The 24933-nt window shown below is 44.7% G+C and overlaps 1 protein-coding gene across 9 annotated transcripts in view; it reads right to left on the bottom strand.

The window, feature by feature from the left end:
* ARID1B (AT-rich interaction domain 1B) overlaps positions 1–24933 on the bottom strand; it is a 437894-nt gene that overhangs the window by 50498 nt on the left and 362463 nt on the right. For all 9 annotated transcript variants that reach the window (XM_025866378.2, XM_025866380.2, XM_073894146.1 and 6 more), the window contains one exon: positions 12008–12335. In XM_025866378.2, the coding sequence (XP_025722163.1) occupies positions 12008–12335 (328 nt within the window). The remainder of the gene's footprint in view (positions 1–12007; positions 12336–24933) is intronic.

Raw genomic sequence — 24933 nt, 5'->3', positions numbered from 1 at the left:
AGCGAGGGGTGTGCACTGGGGAGCCTGCGGTAAGGGAGGTCACGGAAAGTTCCCTGCGGAAGGATGCTGGCCGCTCCTCCACTCCCGTCACACCTCATCTCCGGTCAGATCAGTGGGATCCAGTCAGGTGACGAGGAGAGGAGAGGGCCCTTGGGTGTCCGGGAGCAGGGACAGCTGGTGGACTAGTAGGGTGTGAGTGCGGGGAGGGAGGGAAGGGCCGCGTCCCCTGGGGCCTGTGGTTCTCTAGGGTTTTGGCTGTATGCTGGGAGAGAAGAAAGAGACTAGGGGCTGTTAAGCAGGAGCAATGGCACAAAAAGATGCGTTTTGAAGGCCTCGTCCTCTGCCTGTGGATGGGAAGACACACTGGAAGCGGAAATGGATGTGGAGTCGGCAGGCGTGCAGTTACCCCAACAGACTAGGTAAGAGAGGCCAGTGCTTTGGAGGCAGGTGGGCAGCGACACAGAGCTGAGCGGCGTCTCAGAGGCAAACCTGACAGGACGTGGTGAGGAATCAGATACTGTGGGGAGAGGAGAGGGGCACCGAGGTTATGTCCATCTGGCTTGCACAAGAGTATGGAGAAGGGGGCAGTCACTGAGATGCAATGTCATGTGGGCAACTGGAGGCTCAAGTCTGGGAAGCAGATGGAGAATTCTAGAACTCATCTTTGCTTCCTGTGTCTTGGGTTTAAGATCCTCCCTTGTTGTGAACGCGATCCCTTTCGAGGCAGCCTGTTCCCTTAAAGAAGGCTGAAAGGTCTATAACATCAGCCACGAAGCTAGAGTAATAATCACTTTCCAGCTATAAATTAGTAACTCCCCAAACCCTTTGGTCATTGATACATTTAAGTTTTATTTTTCCCTTTGAGAATGGGCAAAAAGAAACGTTACTTTTTAAGAGCTCTATGAAAAAGACCCTTTCAAAAGAGGGGCCGTGGTAACTTTGTTCGCTGGTCTTGAGAATGGTCTTTTTAGTGGACAGTTAGCGGAAAGCTGCAGAGAAGTTCTCCCTGGCACATCTTTGCCCCGTATCACGCGGGCTGCCCACGGGGCCCCCCTGCCTCTGAAGCATTTCTCCTGGTCATCTTTGCTTTTCTTCAAGGAGCTGTGTTTTCACCCCTGCATCTCGGTGAAGCGGTTTCTACCACGCACTGAGGAATCCTGCATATTCCATCTTGATTTCCTAAAAGGCTCTATTGCCAGAAACATTTTTTCCCTTTTTGTTAACTACCTCATGCAGACTTCTCGGAGGGTTCCCACCTGTTATCAGTTCTCCTGCCGGCATCACTGCTCAAATGCACCTGTTGTGCAGTTTCAAGATTAAGTCCTTCCTTTTTGCCTCAATGCAGGTACCCCGTTTTGGTTGTTCCTAAAGCAGCTGACTGATCTTCATCTTCTTTCTCAAAGCAACCAGGAGAACAAACAGAGCTTGAGGGTTTTGAAGCGAGAGACTTCCTTGTCAGGGTGTGAAGAAAATGCAAAAAGTGTTTGGCTGCCTGAAGTCTGGTAATTGATAACTAAGAATGTTCTCTTCATCTCCAAGTTGATTTTGGTTTGTTAAGCCCGTTGTTCTGTTATCAAGAACAATTACTGGCAATCAGACAAAAATGAACTGCAAGTCTCCCTTCCTTCAGAGATTCTGATGTTGGCATTTCCCTGTTGACTCCCAGCACATGACTGCCTCAGGCTCAGGGTGGAGACCAAAGCCACAGCAAGCAGGCGTGGGTCCCCAAGCCTGTCTCTTCCCTGCAAGAGGTGGACCCCAGAACTTTGTGGGTTCTGGTACACGTAGCTTCCCACTGGGTTCTGATAAGATGCACATGACATAGCTCCCCAGTCTGGTTGTACCTTGTGAAAGAAAAACTAGTTGCCATTGAGGTCGCCCACAGAAAGAAAACAGTGCTCTTCTCCGAACTGTGTTATGTCAGAGATCTTTACTTAAAAAAACGTTTATTTTGAGACCATGATACCATTAGGAAAAGATCTCGAGTAACCTATAAGGAGGGCTATTCTTTTGCAGTGATGAGAGTACCCACCCTTTACACCAGGACATCCCCTTCCTGGGTACAACGTATAAGAGAGAGTGACGAGAGAAAGGTCCCCTTCGAGGTACCAGCACCTCAGACAGGTGCATATCATCTTGACAAGTACTGAGGAGCTTAGCAGCACCCACCCAAGAACTAGCCTGAGTGCTATCTCAGGACTGAGGTCACGAAGAATGTACAGATCTCGTATGCGCTCACAGACTTCTCGTGCCTAAACAGGCCAGTCTATCGCCTGAAAAAGAGAAAGAATCTGGGTCCTGAGATCTCCCATCTCGTAAACTTGCCAGAGCAATATTCTGTAAAACCCTCTAACAGAGAATGCACTTGTCCAGGGCTGAAGTGCCAGGAAATACATCAGTACAGTCATTTCTAACTTACAACAAAACTGTCCTAAAATTCTTACAGATTTCCTGAGCTAAAGGCAGCCTTGGGACACAAAGTTACTTCATTTGTTGAAGCAACACTGTTCAAAATTAGGGTAAAATATGTTGCAGGAAAAGCCTGAACGCTGAGCAAAAGTCTAGTTCATGAAATCCTCACCACCTGCTCTTACCTGGTATCTAACAGTCAAAGGCCATCCAGAAAGAGTTAACTTTCAAAGCAACGGACAAAACCTTATGGTTCTGTAGCTGTGGGTTTTTTGTTCCGTTTGTTTTTTTAATCTGTTCATGGAAGTGGAGTTCAAACGAAGAACGAAGGTCAAGATAAAGAGGAGCCTTTGGGAGTTGCTCCCACAGACCTTTACGCGACCAGCTAAGAGGGTCCCGTGTGCCCCTTGCCCGTGATCTTCATACGGTCACCTGGGATGCTTCCCAAACCCCAGACTGGGACAGACTAAGACACAGATCAGGTCCTCTTCACCGCTTCTAAACTGTCCCTGGTGCCTTCAGCCCCAAACGCGACCGAGGTGATGCGATTTCGGACGGAGCAGGACGGGGCTCTTCCTGAGGTCAGCCTGAAAGCTTTGCAGGCGGGCAATGAGGCCAGGGCTGCTCCCTGAGACACACGTGACGTCAACAATCCTGCCCTTTCTGAACTGTGGAGAGCTTGGGTTGCTGGTGCTGTGGTGCTGATTTTCTCTGGGGACGGATGGACTAGAAAGGACCATCCCAGCTGGTCTGGTGGTGGTGCACGGTCTGTGGGGGCAGAGATGCTCCTAGGGCCACAAGGTCAGACGTGCAGACAAGTGGCTTAGCCAAGGAAACAGGGACACACTCCACTCATGTGAAGCTCACCTGGATAACGGGAGCCCCGACCCAGTGTATGTGTCACCACGGGTCACCTTAGATGCTGAGGACAGCACCCAATTGAGAGCGGTTTGGACGGGGGCGTGGATAGGAGGTACTCTGAATGAGGAAGGCAGGTCTAGATACGGTGGGGCACGTGGAATATTGCACAATGTGAGGAGGACGCTGATGTCTGAGAGGACAGAAGACAGAAAGTCAGAGGGGTTTGGGGAGACCAACTTGGCCCTGAGTCGAGAAACTGCCAAAGCCTGAGTTACGGTTTCAGGTTTGCACGACCATTTGTTCCTCCGAATGCCATCTAGTAACCGAGGCTCCGGTCCAGTATTCTCCTCTGGTATCTATCAGGGACAAAAAAGTGGGCACCCAACTTCACGCTTTCCACCCACTTCCCCAAGTTTCCACTAGTTCTCTTCAGTAGCGGGAATCCCAAAAGCCAAGCCTCAGACATGTGCTGGCGCTCTGCCCTAGGGCACTCTAGGGGGTTATAAAAAATATAGGCTCGTGAGCCTCACCCTGCCTGTGGCTGGGGTGAGCTGGTGTGTATGGTTATAACTCTCGCCAGGTAATAACCACTTGTTTAGGGAACTTGACAGACCCTAGTCCATGAAAGGTTTGCTCTACATTTCAGACCTGGATTCCGTGGATCTCATTAAACTTAAAAAAAAAAAAAATCTTTCTTAGTCTTTTAAAAATTAGTGTTTGGGGCACCTGGGTGGCTCATTTGTTTAAGCATCAGACTCTTGATTTCGGCTCAGGTCATGATCTCAGCATCATGGGATCGAGCCCTGCATCAGGCTCTGCGCTCAGCGCAGAATCTCCTTGAGATTCTCTCTCCCTCTCCCTTTGTCTATCTCCCCACTCACGTGCGCATGTGCACTCTCTTGTAAATAAATAAATAAAATCTTAAAAAAAAAATTAGTGTTTTACTACATTTTTTAAAAAAGTAGGCTCCAGGCCCAATGTTGGGCTTGAACTCATGATCCCGAGATCAAGAGTCACACACTCTACTGACTGAGCCAGCCAAGCGCCCCTTGTTTTACTACTCTTTGATTTGAAGACTAATAAATATATTTTGTGGTTACCATGACAGTTATGAAACTGAAAGATTTGATTGAAGCCATAATCTTAAAACACCAACAGAATACTCAATTCTAAATTCTGAAGGGAAAAGGGGCTAAAAATTAAGCACAGTATTTAGATAATGCAAAGGCTTACACTTAATTACAGAAATAAAAACTCTACTTAAGCCTTTGAAATCTTTTCTTTGTCTTTCAATAATGTGACTTCTACAATCATAGCTGTTATTTTAAAACCTAATTGTCCAAAATCCAAAGGGCTAAATTCTTTGTTAATACAACTCACAGTCCTTCAGGCCCATGGACCTCACCGTAACTGGGTCTGGACATATTCAGAAGTTTTTTGCCCCTTCTCTTTGACATTTTAATGCACTATCTCCATTAATGTATTTCCACATCAGTGGCTCCTGGCCCACCAGCAGAATTGCATCACACTGGCTTCAAGGAAAATAATACAGAAGAAGTGCCTTGCTGGCAAATAGCAACAGGGGAAATGAATTATAAATACACCTCCCTAAAGAACAGTTGCTGGAAGACGTGTGTGTATGTGGGGTGCCCGTGAGATACAGATGTGAGCAGCTCTCTACGTCCAAGAGGACAGGCTAATCCAGTCGCTTGTATGTGGGGCCAGCTATTTCCAAGCAGAGGAAGACCACTGATCAAGCTACCTTGTGACTAAGATGATTTCATGGAATTTAATGAGCGGCAAAGGTTAAAAATTAATGTTAGAATTCCCAATACCCTGTTTTACTGAAAACAAAAATATTTTTTTGAAGATTTATTTATTTTAGAGAGGGAGGGTGTGAAAAAGAGCTAATGGGGGGGGAGGGGCAGAGGGAGAGAGAGAAACCCAACCAGACTTTGTGCTAAGTGCGAGCCCAATGAGGGGCTCAATCCCACAACCCCGACATCACAACCAAGAGTGGACGCACAACTGACTACGCCATCCAGGCGTCTCCTAAAAACAAAAATATTTTAACAAAACTGATTTCAGTTACCCTGGTTTTTGGTCTGATGTAAATATTAAAATGTAGGTCTCCAGATTCATGGTTGTGATATTCAGTATAAAAGTTCCCTTCCAAGCAAAAGTAATATGACTTTCCAAACTGACTCATTTTTGCTCATTTTTTCCCTTAAAACCAAGAAGCCAGAGAGTTTTCCTTTCTGACGTTCAGTCAGTCCACGGGGGTGTCTTTCGGGGACAGCAAAAGGAAGACGGACGGGGGTTGTACCAGCATCAGTGGGTGTGCGCACTTGTGGGTCCAAGTGCCGACTCAGAACCCCTCCTCAAACAGCTACACTCCAGTCACGACGATGCCGGACCCTAAAGCGATACTGGAGGGCAGAGATTCAAACCCATCCGTGTGCCCTTGAGCAAACTGTTACTTCAGGTCACAAGGTGTGTGCTTGCAGAAACGACAACTCATGCTACGCACGGAGTGTGCGCGGGGATGTGCCAAGCCTGTATCTCCCTGCAGGTGCACCACAGGGTGCGCCAGGGAACGAAGTCCAGACCTAACTCAGAAGTAGAATCTCCACCCAGACACGGACTGATAGCTGGTTTCTAACAGAACTGCCTTTAGACATGAGGGAGAACTAAAATTAAGACTTTTGTTTTAGGGGCACCTGGGTGGCTCAGTCGGTTAAGTGTCTGCCTTTGGCTCAGGTCATGGTCCCAGCGTCCTGGGATGCAGTCCCCCATCGTGCTCCTTGCTCAGCGGGGAGCCTGCTTCTCCCTCTGCCTCTGCAGCTCCCTCTGCCTCTGCAGCTCCCCGTGCTCATCCACTCGAGCTCTCTCTCTCAAATAAATAAATAAAATCTTAAAAAAAAAAAAAAAAGACTTTTAAAGGGACAATCTAGAGAGACCGCACTAAGTGAAGGAAGAACAGTTAGTACAGGACGCAGAGCTGGCTTTGTCCGGCTGTGCCTGGTCAAAGGGTCCTGAGCTGGTAACTCAGATACTTGTTTCCTCCACCATGAAATCAAGGGACGGAGGATGGATGACATCTAACATACTCTAGCTCTGAGATGCTACTATTCTGTCATTGAAACTACATCCTTTTGGAATGAAGAATGGAACATTATCTTTTTTCTTCTTTTTTTAATTTTATTTATTTGAGAGAGAGAGAGAGCATGAGCAGGAGATGCAGAAGGAGAGAGAGAATTCCAAGCAGACTCCACGCTGAGCACAGAGCCTGATGTGGGGCTCGATCTCAGGACCCCAAAGTCATGACCCAAGCTGAAACCAAGAGTCAGACGCTCAACCAACTGCACCACCCAGGTGCCCCTGAAACATTTTCATTCTGATGAAAGGTCGTAAAGATCTGTGCCAGAACTTTGACATAAGCCATCTCAAGTCACTGAAGACTTGATTCAAGTTGATATCCAGGGGGTGCTGGGGGACGGAAGTCATGCTTCATCCTCAGCACTCATTTCCAAGACAAAACCCTGGATAACTCTGATATATCCAAATCCACAAATTGACTGCATTTGGCAGAGATGTCAGTTGTTGGACACTCCAGGTGCCGCCTAGAATGGATGGACGGATGGATGCAAAACACACTCAGCAGCTGAGGGAAATTTTGTTTTTTGTGTGCATGTGGCCTGAAATCCATGACAATGGTTCTTTAGGAAGTAGCAGGCCGAAGTCCCTCCTAAACTTCTGGCCAGCTCTGGCTCTCCTCTGCAGACAATGTCTCAGCTCCCTTCAACATGGGTGCTAGACACAGCCATCAGTACTGGACTGAGGGTGACAGTCCCCTGCCATCCCTGAACTTAGCTTTTCATAAGATCATCTGATATTTCTGCTTCTCTATTTCTCAGTACTTCAAAAGAGCACCACCTTAACTAGAAATGCCTTAAAACTAAACAGAGCAGGGGCACCTGGGTGGCTCGGTTGGTTAAGCATCTGCCTTCAGCTCAGGTTACGATCCCGGGGTCCTGGGATGGAGCCCCGAGTCGGGCTCCCTGCTCAGCGGGAAGTCTGCTTCTCCCTCTGGCTCCTCCCCCCACTCGTGCTCGCTCTCTCAAATAAATAAATAAATAAATAAAATCTTTTAAAAAAATAAAACAAAACTAAACCCAGCAATGCATTTTCTGAGTAAAAAGTGTATCAGTGCATATGGTGGGGTGTGGTGTCCTGGACAAATACTATAAATTATTAATTCCAAATGATCAGACATTATTACTGAGCTAATCTAGTACTCAACAGTAAGATTCACCATATTCTACTGTAAATTCTCTGATAATCAAAACAAGGAACTCCTTTATTCAAAAGGTGAAAAAGAAAGGAAAAAAAAAAGAATTCCTCTACACGTTCCTTAACCGACTCAGTGCAGCAGGTGGGTTTCACCCTGGTCGAGCCGCCCTTAAAAAGGGAATTAGTGAAAGGGCTTCCAACCAGTCAAACCCGTGTGCCTTCTGTACCATCTTCCATGCAACAGCTGCAAAAGCCTGGAGCATATCTGCCATAATCTGTCATTTTTCCCAGTGAGCTCTGTTTCTGTCTAATTGCACACGCACACGCACACGCACACGCACTCACTACCTTTGTCATTAATTTGTCTTTTTCAGGTTCTTTCAGAGGCTCTGGGCCCTGTGGGATTCTGACTTGAGAAAGAAGGCATTTTAACAAACTCTGTGAAGACTGTTTCTGCAAGGCTGAGCCACTTCCCCACAAGAGAAACCGACATTCAGCAAGCGGGTTTTTCAAACTACCAACCTGCCTTCCACACAACACGGCTATCAATGGGGGAAGAAAACAGAAACAAAAGCAAGAACACAAGTTTGCTGCAAGGAGGCGTTAGGTAGAGCAAAAGCATGTTGAAAACCAAATTTCTTAACCCAGAGCACTAAAACATGTACTACACATGTTTTCTCACACTCAAGCTTCTGCTTTAAAAAAAAAAAAAAAGGCACAACAGGTTATGTGGACTGCAAAGGGCAAAGGAAGGAGGATTTAAAATAGAAATAAAACTTTCTTTTCTTTCTTTTTTAGAAAGAATGCTGTAGACATAAAAAGGCAAAATTCAGAGGTCACAGGGAAGGGGCCGCAAAGATGAACCTTTGCCAAGTGTGCTTTACGAGATTTACAAAGAATAACTCCAACATCTTTCTTGTTCTTATTTTTAATTAAGGAGGAGGTGTTGTGTTCTAAGGAAGCTATGTGGATGCTGCTGGTTGAAACGCAGATTTGATCTTCTTGTGCTAGTTAGCTAACACTGATTTTCTGCCCCAGTGGAAGAGATTTTACTCTGATGCATGCCATTTAAATTCATTTTACACAGCTGCTTAATGTGGCTTGGCAAGGCACAGCCAAACTAGCTTTGTGGGTCTAAATAGGACTCCAGAGTTGGTAAGGACAGATCCTATGGATTAGCAGCTGATGATAAATGCTTTTCTCCCCTCACTGTTATTTTCCTACTGACTCACGGACTGACCTTGAAGGTACCACAAGAAAGGACAAAGAGGAAAAGACAATTTCCCAAAAGAAATATGTTTACCTAATTCTACATTTGTTATTTCACTTTTAGGATTATGTTTACAAAATTCTATATTTGTTGGCCCACATTTAGGACCATGTTTACAGGATTTAGAACTCTCGACTGCAAAATTATCATTTGCTCTTGCTGTCTAAATAAATGTATCCCGAACATAAAACTAGTGGAAGGCTCTCTGTGTTACGTATTCATAACAAGTCGTAAAAGCATCGTTCTATACGTTTAGTCTTTAAACAAAGCCAGGTGACTGTTCCCTGTTTTATCCTAACCAAAAATGTGGCGTATTCCTGCTGAAACTGCTGAACAGGATTCAATCTATGTAGGATAATCTTATCGTTATGATATGCAAAGCAGTATCAATATTTTTGCTAAAAATTGCTCAATAATAATATGCTGTAAGAGCATTTACTAACCTAAAAATGGTGACAGCCTGCTATTATAAAGCTTTGTAGTAGGAAAGAAGACACTTTTTGTTGCTATATGTAATTCCTGTGTTGAAACTGATAATAATATGGCAACACCACGTTTAGAAGGCAAATTCTGTGTTGGAGGATTTGGTTGCATTTTTCTGGTGACTTCAATATTCTAAAACTCCTTGGGAGAAGGAAATAACAGAAATCTTTGGCACAGACGTCTGCTCAGTGATGATATAATGAAACCCCTCTTAAGTCCTATTAATAACCTGAGTCATGTCTCCTGCAGTGAGTCTCCTGTCAAATGAGGTCACTGCACTCAGAATTTGGGGGGGGGTGTGTGGGAGCGGGTCATCGTAGTGGCAGGAATGACGACAACACAGTCATGGTAACAGGGCCGTACGACACAAGTTCCCAGACAACACGAGGACAGCAGGGGAAATCACGCCAGAGGAGGTGACTTCGTCCCTTTGGCGGAGCTAAAGTTTGCATTTCCCTCTCAGGCACGAAGGAAAAGAAGCCATGCCAAAAGCCATGCAAAGACAGGATCTGGGGGACGGCATGCAGGGCTCCACCACATTACCACGGGACTGTTCAGAAGAGTGAAAAACAAAACAGAACAAAACGAACAAAAACCCCAAAACAAACAAAAAGAAACAAAAAGACAACCCCCTGGGGGATGGATTTCCTCTTAGGTGTTTTGCTTTCTTGTTTTGGGTGTTCCTTTTGCAGCCAGATGGCACGGTCATTAACGGTTTAAAAAAAAAAATGCCCAGGTCCCGCAGCAAGTCAGGGTATGTGGCTACCTACCCGTACTGGTCAGGCTGGTGCATCATGGGAGCCTGAGAGTTGCCATAGTTGGGGTGCTGGGAAGAAAACATGGGGCGTCCCCCAGCCCCAGACTGGCTGGGATAAGCAGGCGACCTAATGTATGGTGGCCTAAAGCAGAACAGAAGAACAACCTCTTTGGATTTGCTCTGTAGACAAGTATGAATCCCCCTGTGCATTAGGTTCTGTCCACACGTAGGTGTGGAGGGCTACAGAATGTGGCCTCAGCCTCTGTACCATGCAGCTGCCTGAGAGGGGGACTGGAGGTGGTTCCCTGAAGAGAGGGGGCGGGTGAGGGGCGGGGCAAAGGGGAGAGACGAGTAAGACTCTCAGATTCTAGTCTCGGTGTGCACTTCGCGCACCTCTGACCTCGGTACAAGCCGAAATACACACAGTCCTCAGTAACAACGCCCCGAGAACTACAGTGGGCAGGATGTGGAGGCAAGGCTCTGGAACGGCCTGCCGAGCAGAAGCAGACAATGACAAGGCATGGATGTGTACCTCCGCACGAACTTAGATAAAATGCCACACTGACTGATTCGGGAAGGGAGCAGAGGAAGGCTTTTACACCGAACGGCTATGCCTTGGTCTCTGTGGTTATCTTCCTCCCAGGCCACTGTCTGAGGCCTCATGTCCAGGGCCATCAGGCACTTTCTACCTGAGAAGAGCTGGTGCTTTAGGAGTTACGGGACAGCGTGTGTTAAACCTAACTCAGAACTTCAACGGGACCAGGCAAACCAGTCTTCGTGGACAGGTTTATTAAAACACCCCCTAAGGTTCAGTTTAGTGTATATAGTGGTGGGGTTCAGGAGATTTTAAGTCACTGTAATGTGGATGAGGAAGAGAGAAAGAGAGAATGATTGACTTTCATTTTGATTCCTCAAGGGAAATTTATTATTATTTGGAGCAAACGGTGAGACTGGAGGGGTCCCTAACATTCCCCAAATAGCAGCTTCAGAGGAAAAGTAACAAAGGGACACATTTAAACACACACGCACACATACACATACACACACAATTTTTCTTTCCCTTTGACAAAAATCAGATTCTTCTATCTTTTCTTCTGAAGACAACATATCTTCATACATAGCTTTCAATGTGCTTTGTTTTAAAACATATTTTAACATATGTTACACATGAAACATATCTATAAATGCTTCTCTTAGAACTATTCGCTTCTGTCTCATAAATTTTTAATTATGTTATTTTTATGCAGGTTCAATGTTTACTTCAAGAATTTAAAAAATCAAGATGAAAAACAAGTACGTAACTGAGGCTAAAGCCTTGCTCTATCAACTTAAAACTTTATGAAATATTAGCTTTGCTTTATTAGCCATATTTTGGTTTGGAAAGATAGAGAGGTATGCCCAGAAAAATAAAATATAACATAAGAATATGAAATCTGTAAATCTCACACAGAAACATTTAGACAAACACACACAACACAAATATGTGCATAGACAAAGTTTCTATTTTATAAGGATTTTTATGGTGGGGTTAAAAAACAAAAAGGAAGGTGGTTCTTTTTCAGTGGGTTAGATTTTAAAAGCCTACTTTTTTGGCTTTAGACTTTTCCAGCCTAAACCTTGCTCCTCTAACCGGAACCACCCAGATATGCCACTGCCCTGGGGCGCTGGTTATAATGACTAGTCACAGTCATTCCAAATAAGCTCCCACAAGGGACTCGCCCACCACTCGGGTTCCTTCCTCGATGTCTCAGAGAACGTGGTCTGCCATTTACTTCTCTGTACTTTATGGGACAGCATGTGTTAACACCAAAGGAACGGCCAAGCTGAACAACACTGCACCGCTCCCCAGCCCGGGTGACCCAGGCGACGGCGCAGCTCTGTGCGTGACCCGCGCCCACAGGTGCACACGCAGACCGCCTGCCCCGACGGCATACCTGCTCTGTGCCGAGTTTGCAGCGGCCTGCATCACTGCGGCGGCTGCCTCCTGTGCCTTACGGTTCACGGTTGGCATCGGTGGCCCCATGCCTGGCCCTCCCTGCTGAGACATGCCGGGAGAGCTGGGGGTCATGCTGCTCATATTTCCAGGAAATGGTCTGTTCTGCATCCCAGCTGATGGCATTCGTCCCAGGGGCATAGCACCACATGGCTGGCTTGGCCCTTGTCCATGCATCTGGTTGTTGGCATTGATGCCCATGCCGGGCCCTGGGCCGCTGTAGCTTGCACTGGGCACCCCGCTATACGTTGGGGGTCTGGAGTAGTTACCTAAACAAAAAGCAAACACAAATTAAAGCCTTTTACTTTATCTGGACTGGTGAGAACATTCACTGGAAAGGCTTCTTGTCCAACAATGTGGTCAACACAGAATGGCCGTCATTATCCTTATTAACCCTTCCCCTGTTGGCACGGATGAGGCTGGCAGGGTCAACACATGCTCTCGGCCCATTCCAAAGGCAAAGAGCCACACGGGACCACTGAGAGATGGAGGGGACATTTAGGCGAACCATTAAAGCCATCTAGAAACAAGCAAGGGATGCTAGTACCGAGTGTCGCCTCAGTCCACGCAGAGCTCACATGCTTACCTTTCAAAGTAGTGATTTCAATCCCTAGTCCTTAGGAACACACCACCGAGATCGCATCACTACATCACCACTGTGTCCGACAGTTCTGACAAAGGGCTCTCAGAAAGAGGACACTTAAGACAAGGTGCACATACGGTCAAAATTATCCTCCAAAACCCCATGGGAGGTGTCGTGTGGGTGCTCAGCAATAGTCCGGCCAAACAACCTGTTTTTCTCTCGTGTTGGGAGCAAGTTTTGTTTGTTCGTGTGTTTGTTTTGTTTGTTTTTTCCCTGAGCACCAGAGAAAGCAGCTAGTTTGTGCTTGGTGCCATGTCTTATAAAATGTGGTTTCAAGCACTACCCTGACATTCAGCACGGTGAGATGGTGACTCTGTGGGGAGCAGGCAGGGCGTGAGGAAGAAGTGAAGGGCCATGAGCACGCCTCCAGCCCCCGTTCACACCGGGGAACACACTGAGGAGAACGGGAGCTTCGAGGGCCTCAGCTGCTTCAGTAGTTTTGTCTTCTCTCTCCTTCCACACCTTTTATTTTGACTGAGTATACACAGGTTAAATTCAAGTCAGTTAAAGGCATATGTGATGTCATTCCAATAATAATAACGATTGCAGATAGTTACTGCCAAACCACACTATGCATGACACATGGGGTTAAGTGCTTTGTGTCAAATGATTTCATTCATTTCTCCGATAACCATATGAAATACATATAAATGACAACGATTCCATTTACAAACGAAGAAAATCAACAGCTAGTAAGTTAGGATTCAAGCTCAAGCAAAAGGATTCTGGGACCCATGTAATTAACCAATAAAATATGCTGCCTTCCCACAAATGATTTCTGAAATAAAATGAATGTAAAAAGCACTGGCGGTGGGCACCTGGGTGGCTCAGTTGGTTAAGCAACTGCCTTCGGCTCAGGTCATGATCCTGGAGTCCCGGGATCGAGTCCCGCATCGGGTTCCCTGCTTGGCGGGGAGTCTGCTTCTCCCTCTGACCCTCCCCTCTCTCATGTGTGCGCTCTCTCATTCTCTCTCTCAAATAAATAAATAAAATCTTTAAAAAAAAAAAAGCATTGGCAGAATATGGATTAGTGTTTCTCAATCAATCCTTACCGCTTTCTGGAAGAATCTCCTTGTCAAAACAACATAACCATTCTAGGGGATATAAAGTTAAATACAGTGCAACACTCAAGAAGCTCACCGTGTGTGTGTGTGGGGGGGGTGGTGTAGGGGTGTGTGGGGGTGTGTGTGTGGTGTGTATGAGGTGGAGTAGAAGGGATAAGACAAGAAAAAGTATAAAAGCAAGAAAAGCGCAAGAATAGTCTGCTTGGGGGGGGCAGGGGTCAGTGCGGTAGGGGAATTCAGGGAAGATTTCTTTGCTGGGCTGTGACCTCAGGAGCCTGTGGGTGGCCAGGCCCTGGGACACAGAGAGCTGGCGCCGAGTGAAGGCTCTGCACATAAGTGTCTACAAGATCTTAACTTGTTCTCCTCTTTCTTGGTTTCACCCTCTTCTCCACAAAACAAAGATAATCCTCTCTAATACCGTCTACTTGAGGAGTTGCTAGGGTTAAAGGACATTATATTTGTAAAGTATTGCAAACAGACGCATGAAAATGGTAGGGGGTAGGTATCTGGGTGGTGAGTAAGGCAGAGGAGAGGACAGCACACATGCCCCAGCCAGCCAGAGAGCAGACAAACTCAGGATGGATCCCTCTTCGTGGGGGTTGGGGGGAGAGGTCAGGTTCAACATGGCCTTGTGTTCCAGGCCGCCAAGTGTAGGGTTTATTTTGAAGATAAGGAGGAGTTTCTCCAGGTTTTCCAGCAGAAATTGGATTTGATGAGTAACAATAATAAAAGCAAATACTTAATATTTACTATGTGCTAAGCTCAATTCCAAATTCTTTGTATGAACTCATTTAATCCTTGTATCAAGCCTAAGAGACCTCTGTTATGGCAATCCTAATTCTAGAGATGAGAAACCTGAGGCACAGGATGTTAAGGAGCTTGTCTCAAGGTCATGTGCCTACTAAGCAGAGAAGGCACGGTTCGCGTTCAGGTAATCTGTGTGTTCAGAGTCCAAGCACAGGACGCTACCGTGTGGTCTCTCAAATGCTTAAGGAAAAACCGTACTTATGTGACATATCATCACTACTGTAAAACCAGGTTTTTTTAAGTCCACACATGTAAAGCTGCATCACCTAAATCTATAAGATCTGTGGACTTTTCAACAAGGACTGGGTACTTGCTCTCTGTTAGGTGCATTACATGAGCTTTCTTATTCGGGTGTCCATGAAGTGTGTTCTTTATTGCAGATGGTAGGAAGGTCACCATTCACACGAACCATGGGCCGGCACACTTTCTGTAAAGGGCTGGACAGTGAATATTTTAGGCTATATGGGCCAGATGGTCTCAACTACAATGTCACTATGGCCCTGACGTGGCCGAAGGCACTCCATACACAAATGAGAGTGCCTGTGTTCAATAAAACTTTATTTACAAACACAGGTGGTGGGACAAAGTGGGCCATTATCTGCTGGCCCCTGCTACAGACCAACCTTAGGACCAACTAATATAGTGCTCCACCAGCGCAGAAAGGGACTTGTGACAACCAGCACTCTTTGACCCTGAATGTCTTCTGGAAGGCTAAAGAAAGCCTAAAGGGGAATGACAACAGAGTGAGGCACTAGCAATTTCAGGAACTGGAAATGGAGAGGAAAATAAAACAGACTAGAAGGAACAGGAGAGGTGTGATACCAATGACCTCAGGTACCACGCAGGTCCACGTGAGTCAGTCTTTTATGGCCAGCTCCTCGAATTTAAACCACCTTTTCCTAAGAAAATACTCTGCCTTTGCGGAAATAATCGAACGGACACTGTTTCCAAGTAAAAGGTAAGACATTCACTGTTCATCAATTTTAAAGTTCTTTATAAAAAGTTCTTCTGTTGTTTTGGAACCTCCCACCCCACAGGCCCCCACATAAGGTCCCCGTCTGTCTTCCTGTCCCACCATCGCGGTGGAAAGGGCACCTTATGCTTCCCCGGCTTGTGAGGGACACGGCGTGGTGGGCAGGCTGCTGGCCTGCCTCTTCCCACGCCTTCTCGGGAGCACAATCCTCAGAACACTTCTCTGCGGGCAGACTTAAGGCTTCTCCTCTCCATCCTCGCTGACCTCACACGCCCTCGCTGCCAGAGTCTGATAGCATCAGGGAACACAGTGCCCTTTTTTGGCACTTGCTTTTATTAAAAATAAATAAACTCATTCACAGTTCGAATGCAAATGAAATTAATTCACATATTCATTCGATTACTAGCTCCCGTCCTCCCCCAGCACTTGGTAAGTGACTCATTTGGGAAGAAACCTGATTCAGTGAAAACATATGTACGCTTTGCTTTCGAAGGAAATGAAATAACACTTTAATCTTGTTTCAGAAAACAAGCGTTTAGACATGGTTATGGCAGACGAGGGCCACAATGCAGTTTTGTAAGAGAAGAAAGTTCCTGATTTTGTTGAACTCTGCTTACGGTCGGAAGAGAGAAACTCTGTCACCCCGGGCTCTTGCACTTTGGGTACCACTGGCAGTCAGCCTCTTTGTGTTTAAGGAACACAAAGGAAAGAAATGACCGAGATGGTCGGTAACCCTGGACCCTACTTCCTCCTTCTCATTCCTGGTGCATGCTAAGAGGAAGAGGGGTGGTTCAGTGGCTTGGCTCAACTCCGCAGCTGGTCTCCCGACAGCGGGCGGGCGGGGCCCGTGGAAGAGCACCATCACCAGGCACACCCGTGCGCGCACGCACACACTTGTGCTTAGGGAGGCCCGCTGAGTGCTGGGCTCCCAGTCTCATTTTCCTCCATCAGCTGGGTGGATTCCATGAACTGGCGCTCAAAAGCACACGTCAAGGGAATATGTTCTAATTATAGAGGCCTCTGTTTGGGAGAAGAAACACAAAGTCCCCTTTTCTTCTCCTTGAAGTGCTAAAGACTTTCCTCATTAAACTCACATGCCTGTATAAAAATGCTTTCTAAAGGCTTTAAATGGCTTAAGAGGCAGCGATGAACAAAGCACAGGCTCTAGAATTGGGGTCTGAATAGCGGCATGACCTTGGATAAGTTATTTAACCTATCTGAACATCAGTTTTGCCATCAGTAAAGTAAGGACGGTAATGGGGACCTGGTACAAAGGGACTAGTAGAGTGCCGAGCACAGAGTCCCCCAATAAACGATAGCTGCCACCGTCATCATCAACAATCATACTACTATCAACAACATGGATAATTGATGATCTTTCCCCATAGTCTTTTAAAAAGTGTGGAAGGAGTGAAAAATGATTAATGCCTCCCCCCTTTGCCTACTCGATTACGTATCTTTCTCCCCCAAATAAACAAAAACCAAATATGTAAGCCAAGCAAAATATGAGAGGAAAAGCCAGGAATGAGAAGTGCAATCTTATTTCCATGTTTCTCTAATAGATTAGTAATTTGTTGGCACTAGCTCTGACAGAAAACAGATGGATCCAGCATTAAGCACAATGAAGGCAGCAGATGCTGGGCCAGCCCACCTCAGCTGGACGGGTCTTGCAGCCAAGTCCGAGAGCCCACAGTTTTCAAGTGGGTTCATCTTGGCACACCAGCTCCGGAAAATTGGTCACCAAATAAATTCAGATTTCAACCCACCAGGAGGTATATTCAAGCACCAGATAGAGGAAGGAGGAGCTAGACTCTATTTGAGTCATCATTATTTTAGGAGGATCACAAAAAATTCTGTACCTGACTCTGGAATATTTAAATTTGCTAGTTACAATCAATACTCCAAGCTTCCTGCTTTTATTGAACTATTCGGTGTTTCCACTCACATACGAAGTTTTGCTTCGACAATTTCTTATGAATCACTTCTACACGCAAGGCTCCGTATTATACCCCCATGCTGTGGAGGGTAAAATGGTGCCCAAATCACAGACCAGACACTCTACCCAGAGCAGGAAAAAATGAAATGGATTAATTAGCTATATATTATGATAAATATGTTTGTGAATTAGGGCTAAATAGGCATTTACCTTGTTGTTTAGTTAGTAATGTTCACCACTTCTTATAGCTGTCTACTATATAATATGATTTTTAGGTCATGGTTATAGAGATAGAATTTACATACAGTAACAATCCTATATGTTCTATAGCCACCACAACATGGGATATTTCTATCATATCATGACAAAAAATTACCGGTTTGTGGTCAATCTCACCCCCACCCATGGGAACAATTGATCTGATTTCTCTTCCTACAGTTTTGCCTTCTCCCTAATGTCACATACAATCATAGAGTATGTAGTCTTTTGTGTCCGGCTCCTTTCCCTTAGCATCACGCTTTTGAAATCCATCCACATTATTGCACACATCAGTGGCTTGTTCCCTTTTGTGGCTGAGTAGCATTCAATTTTGTGGACATCTGAGTTATTTCCAGGTTTTGGCAATTATGAACATTTGCACACAGGTCTTTGTGTTGACATAGGTTTCATTTCTCTTGGCAGGAATGAGAGTGCCAGGTTGTAGGGTAAGTGCATGTTTGACTTTATAAGAAACTCTACCAAAAAATGTATGAGTTCTAACTGTTCTACATCCTTGATATTGTCAATTAAAAAAAACGAGCCATTCCAGTAGGTGTCAAGTGGGTATCATTATGGCTTTAATTTTCATTTCCTTAACAAAGAATGATTTTGAACATTTTTCACATGTTTATTTGCTGGTTACCATGTTTCAGCAAGATTCTTTCTGTGTTAAAAAAAAAAAAAGTTTTTTTCAAAAACCTTCTTCCAACTTTAGCTTTCTACACAGGCTGATAACACAATGTTGCTCTTTCAGATCTTACTTTGGAGGGAAAATGATTGAGTAGATATGAAGACCACAAATGCAGGTTCAAAATGAAAGCTGACTTACCTTCAGTTGCACTAAATCCTATTATTTGTGGGAATGGAGAGAATTTGGTTTTGGAATTGGTATTTATGGCAACATATCTTCCCTAGATCAACATGCATTTTAAAAAATCTTCACAATGTAAGAAAAATAACCATATTGCACAAAGTTTGGAATAGAGGGGGGAAAGGTCAACTACCTCACAGTATGGCTTCAGCAGCTCACTTTTGGTGGTTCTTTCCATATATTACATAAACGGACCCCTTTAAAAATTTAACTATACAGGGGCACTTGGGTGGCTCAGTCATTAAGCATCTGCCTTCGGCTCAGGTCATGATCCCAGGGTCCTGGGATCGAGCCCCACATCGGGTCCCTGCTCAGTGGGAAGCCTGCTTCTCCCTTTCCCCCTCCCCCTACTTGTGTTCCCTCTCTCGCAGTCTCTCTCCGTCAAATAAATAAAATCTTTTTAAAAAATTTAATTATACAATAATGCAAGTTTAGTGCATAGAATATAGATGCACAGAGAGAAATAGACAAAAATGATCCTTTGTTTTACCTCCTAAAGATAATTCTTATTCACTGAGTCATCAACCCCAACCCCGTGAGGCATCAAGGTAGGGTTAAAAAGGTACCAGTGTCTCAAAAAAAAAAAAAAAAGGTACCAGTGTCTCTGGAACTCTCCATCTTCATCTCTCTCAGAAAGAGTTCTTAGCTCTTATATGCTAGCTCTGTGCGAACGGCTGGGGATTCAGCAGCAAACGAAGGCAAAGAGCTGACATTCTGGTGGCAAGAGACAGGCAAAGAAGGAAGTCTAGACCCTGTCATGTGGTGCACCAGTGAGTGCCCTGAAGAAACATGGAGGCAGATTTATACAGAATGGCGAGGGGAGGCGTCCCTGCCAAGGAGACTGAGGAGAGCCACTCTGGGGAAGGGGGCCTCTCAGGAAGAAGTGCATCTTCATAGAAATAACTGTTACAGAGGCTGACATCATACAGGCCCAGGGGATGGACGGGCACCATCAGATACCAGCAGCCCTTGACTCCAGGGCGGTGAGTGCGGAAGAGAACACAGGCCCTCAAGGAGCAGGGGGATAACCGTCTGCTACGTGTGACCTTCAGAAAGCCACTTGTCACTCCCGAGTTCAGTTTCCTCATCTGTAAAAAGGGTATAATACAAGATTATCTGTCCCATGAGGTTGCTGTGGGGGAAAAAAATAATAATAACTGTAACTATTGTTGGATGCTGACAGTCAATAAATAGAACCTTTCAAGGAACAGAGAGAAACTGTTCCGGTATTAGTAACTTTTTAATCAGTGAAATTCTTTTTTTATATATTGCATCATAGGTCGGATTTTACTTTCATCATGCACAGGTATTCAAATTTATTTCTCAAACTGAGTAGAAGTAAGCATTGACATTAAAAAATGTAAAAAGGTATTATCTCAAGTCAATAGCAAAATTTAGTGTAAAACAGTAAAATCTCTATGGTAAGAAATGAAAGAGTCTCAGGGTCACCACTGTCACGCCTTGCCTGAGCACCTCTGGCCTCCCTGTGCACCGCCTGGAGGGGGAGCTCTGACCTGCTTCCCCTGAGGGCTGAGGGGGACCCTCACCCATTTGTCACTTGTCATTCAATAAAGCCATTTCTTTTCGAACATTTGAAAAAAATGGCCGGACTATGAGCCCTAGGCAAAGGAACCTTGCTAAGATGTCAAGTAAAGCCGAATGTCCACACCTGTATTTCTACAGTGCTCTCCAGGATTGTCATGACCAAGCCCTGCCTTATGAGGAACAGCCCACCGGATGATTTCGCAAGGATGTGCTTCTTCAGCGAGGGGAGTGAAGGGAGGCACTCTTGAGTGCTGTTGGTTTTAATTAGCAAGGGAAAAGTTTTACACTGGTCAAAATTAAAGCTGCTTTAGGGCGCCTGGGTGGCTCAGTTGGTTAAGCGACTGCCTTCGGCTCAGGTCATGATCCTGAAGTTCCGGGATCGAGTCCTGCATCGGGCTCCCTGCTCAGTAGGGAGTCTGCTTCTCCCTCTGACCCTCCCCCCCCTCATGTGCTCTCTCTCATTCTCTGGCTCAAATAAATAAATAAAATCTTTAAAAAAAAAAAAAGCTGCTTTGTTTTTTTTTCTTTTAAATTTTAAGTTGATTTGTAGTTTAAATTTTCTTCACTCCTTCCTAAATTCCCGGGTTTTGATGAAATTGTGATGTTATCAGTCTATTAAGAAAAGTTCATCCTTAAATCTTATAACGTGAAAACTAAATTTGAGCATCAAAAGAAGACTGCATTAACAATCTTTCACTGTAAACTGACCTACTTCAATTTCTTTTTCCCAATATTAGTGAGATAGAGATTTGGAGTATTTCTTTATTCTTTCTTTTTTTTTTTAAGATTTTACTTATTTATTGACAGATAGAGAGCACAAGTAGGCAGAGTGGCAGGCAGAGGGAGAGGGAGAAGCAGGCCCCCGCTGAGCAGGGAGCCGGATGGGGGGCTCGATCCCAGGACCCCAGGACCATGACCTGAGCCGAAGGCAGCTGCTTAACTGAGTGAGCCACCCAGGCGCCCCTGGAATATTTCTTTAACAACAAAATAATATAGAACATGGAATTGACACTTGCCTAGTACTGTTGATTTAACCATAAAATAAGGCTATGGTAATATGGTAATAGGAGGCTATAATTTGTCATGTGTATCACAACCGGTTTCAAGGAGGGAAAAATGAGTTAACTGAACAGGGAGTGAGAAAGCAGCCTTTGGAAAGCCAAAGAACAGGATGTGGTCAGTCTGCAGCACTGTCCAGGGGAAACATGAATCCACAGGGCAGACGCATCTCACCTCTGTCGAAGAGAGGCTGAATTTAGCGTAATTCAATAATAAGACTGAGATTCGGGACTTAAAATAGTAGAGACTGAAATCCTGGGTCACGGTGACACCCAGGATGTCATGGGCCTATAAGGTACTCTAAAGTAGCTAGGGGCCGCCAATGAGTGACATTTATGTGTTGATCCTCTTCAACCGAAACAAATGTAACATTATTAACGTCTGATTCACTATTTTGGAACTGCACATTTCAACTAGGTATGATTTGGAGTTTTCTGAATGCATTAAGAAATACATTTTAACGAAGGGAGAAAGACTATTTCAGAAGGCATCTCTTTTAGAAAAAAAAACAAAAAAATCAAACCTTTAAACTCTGGAAGAAAATACCTTTTATCAAGTAATTTAGAAGTAAAAGTCTCAGGGCACCTGGGTGGCTCAGTCGGTTAAGCGTTCAACTCCTGGTTTCGGCTCAGGTCATGATCCCAGGGTCTTGGGATGAAGCCCCGTGTTGGGCTCTGCGCTCAGCGGGGAGTCTGCTAGAGATTCTCTCCCTCTCCCATTGCCCCTCCCCCTACTTGCGCATGCGTGCACGCTCTTTCTCTAAAATAAATAATTAAATCTTAAAAAAGAAAAGAAATAAAAGTCTCATCAGGCTCACCTACTTAAAAGATCCCTGCTTCCTAAGACACACACTATACAAATTAAGGCATAAACCCAGGGCTGTATCAGTATACAACACAGCTGTGCAGCTGTATGTGGTGGCCCAGACACTCTCGTACAAGTGAGTGAGAACTGAGGGGAATCTAAGCTCAGAATTATTTAGTTGCCCAAGGTAAAACTGCTTATTTAGAGCAAAATTAAGGCTAGATGCCTATTTTCTGCAAACAGTGACAAATATGCAAAAGATATTTGTGGTCAGTGTGACAGACACTGTTCTAGAGAACACAAAAACAAGATGGTCTTTGCTCTTAAGAAATATAAAGGCTATGAAGGTGAAATTTGTTTCAGCACTCTTTCCCCCAAATTCTTTAATAATTAACATGTCAATTACATAACTCCTTTCTATTATTAAAGCAAGTCTCTATGGCCCTCCTTGGAAACCTTCATAGGGGTAGTTACTATATGTACTTGCTTGAAGGTAGAAAAGTGCTATTTCATAAAATATACTGCAATTAAACATTTTCAAACATTTAGATTGGATTAATTCCATTTGTATATTTAATAATTCAGATTTTACAGTATTAATATACATTTCTAAAAATTTCCTTAACTTCACAGAAACTTTTTTTTTCATCTCTAGTATCTTTGATGTATTTCTAAGCCTGTACTCCCAAAATGTTCCTTGTTCCTCGAGTAGTTTGTCTTTTGTCTCTTCAGTGGCTCACTGAATCAATGAACCAGCAAGGAGGGGGTACATCAGAGGCATGGGACTATGTGAGTGGTGTCTGAAGTCTCCCTTGATTTGAACCCTGGCTCTAACACTTACTAGCTGTGGGACTGTGGGTCAATTACTTAAACTGCTCATTTGCAAAATGTGGATAACGTCACAGCTTCCCATTAAATAAGAAAATGGGCAAGTCTGCCTGAATTTGAATCCTGGCATGACCACTGTGTATCCTGGTGAAGCTGTTTACCTACGGTATGCTTCAGTTTCTTCATCTGCCAAGTGGAATGATAACAGTACCTATCACAGAGCATGTTGTGAGCATTAAATGAATTAGTCTATGGAAAACACTTCAGGGGTGCCAGGGTGGCTCAGTCAGTTGAGCGTCCGACTCTTGATTTCGGCTCAGGTCGTGATCTTGGGGTTGAGAGATCGAGCTCCAGGTCTGGCTCTGTGTTCAGCAGGGTGTCAGCTTAGGATTCTCCCTCTGCTCCTCCCCCTACTCTCTCTCTCTCTCTCAAATAAATAAATAAAATCTATAAACAAACAAACAAAAAACCCACCTCAAGCAGGACCCAGGACAGAGTAATAAAATGTTGGTTGTTATTACTAAATAACAATTCTGGAGAAGCTACTCCTGAGAGTGAAAAGGCTTAAAAAAAGACTGTATGGTATCTTCCTCTGAGATCCCTTAGAATCAAAACTTACCCAGAAGAAAGTTATCTAGTTTGGGTCAGAAACAAAAGATGGGACAGATGGCCTCTCTGTGGGTCACACACAAGTGATTCTTTTCAGAGACCTTCAAACATGTAACACAAAATTGTAAGCTGAATGTTTTACTAATTTGAGTAGTTAATTAAGAGGAGGAAGAAAAAAATATTTCATTTGTGTCATACTTAAAAGGATCAACGAAGACAGAAACACAAAAGTAAGGACATTTGTTGAATTGAACAACGTTACGAGCATTCGTTTCCTGTGATTTAGTGTTTGCTGGAGAATACAAGGAGGAAAAGCAAACAATTCTGAGTTGAACACAGAGTACCAGGCCGCTGGTTTTAAGCACACAGCATTGGGAGCCAGTCAAGGGACCCAGGAGGAGACGCACCTCGGAGTGGATGTGTGTGAGAGGTCACTGGGGAGAAGGAGAAACGGCAGACAGGACAGATATGCAGGCACTCATTTTCAAAGTTACAAAGTGTTGAGTATGCAAATTATCCTCATGATTCTAAATGGTTTCGAGTATCAACCTACACTCAGCATTTTTGCCTTGAAAGAAATACCTTCTTGACTATATAACCAAAATGTTACGTAGTGGATCCAGCAGGTTGCATTGATATAAAAGGCTGTGGAGTTGAAGGAAGATTTAGACTGTAGAACATTAGAATTGGAAGCAAATTCCAAAGTAACATGATCGAATTTTCTCATTTTCTAGAGGAAAAGTAATTCCCAAAGAGAAAGCAATTTGCCAAGGACATATAGCAGTCTGGAGGAGAACCCTCACAGGTTCAGTGCTCTTAAATTATGAACCTTAATGTTCAATTATTCCGGAAAACTGAGGGTTTTATTCAAAGAAATCCATTCTGTAGAAATGGCCTTTCCTGCTATTAACTCGATAGCATAAGCGCTTTCTTAACTGTTCACAAAAGACTCATCAGATAGTCAAAGTTCTATCTTCCCTTATTCTGAGAACAGTAGAGGATGAGGTTGCAAGAGTGAATTATTTAAGAGAAGAAAGACCAATTTTGAAGATCACATGAAGCCCTCGTGAGTTTTAGCGGCTAAGTCCTAGACCTTTAGCCACTCCCAATTATGAGAACAATAGGCTCTGACCTTGTCTCCAATTACATTTTGAGCCCAAGTCCCCATTTTCTGTGTGTATCACAGCTGCTTTTCTGACTTGCACTAAAGTTTTCTCCTTTCCACAAGGGTCAAAGAAACCCAGTTTTGAAGACAGCCGCCGGATGGGTCCCATGGGCAGTGATGCGGGCTTCCACCTGAGCGCCTCACTGACCTGCCTCAGCGCAGCGACAAACGTCTCCATGTCACAGCCTCCTGGGGCTGCCAGGGAACAGGAACAGGGCAGACTGCCACTGTCAGGTGGGGCCTAAATTCCTAGGGTTTACTGAAATTAATATCACAGGAAGCCATTAATGACATGGTATAAAGGG

This window comes from Callorhinus ursinus, unplaced genomic scaffold (assembly GCF_003265705.2).
Source record: "Callorhinus ursinus isolate GAN/ISIS: 27379988/994484 unplaced genomic scaffold, GSC_fseal_2.0 scaffold6, whole genome shotgun sequence".
In the NCBI taxonomy this organism is placed as follows: Eukaryota; Metazoa; Chordata; class Mammalia; order Carnivora; family Otariidae; genus Callorhinus; species Callorhinus ursinus.
Note: the sequence above shows the minus strand (reverse complement) of the source record. Positions and strands in the feature narration are given on the sequence as shown.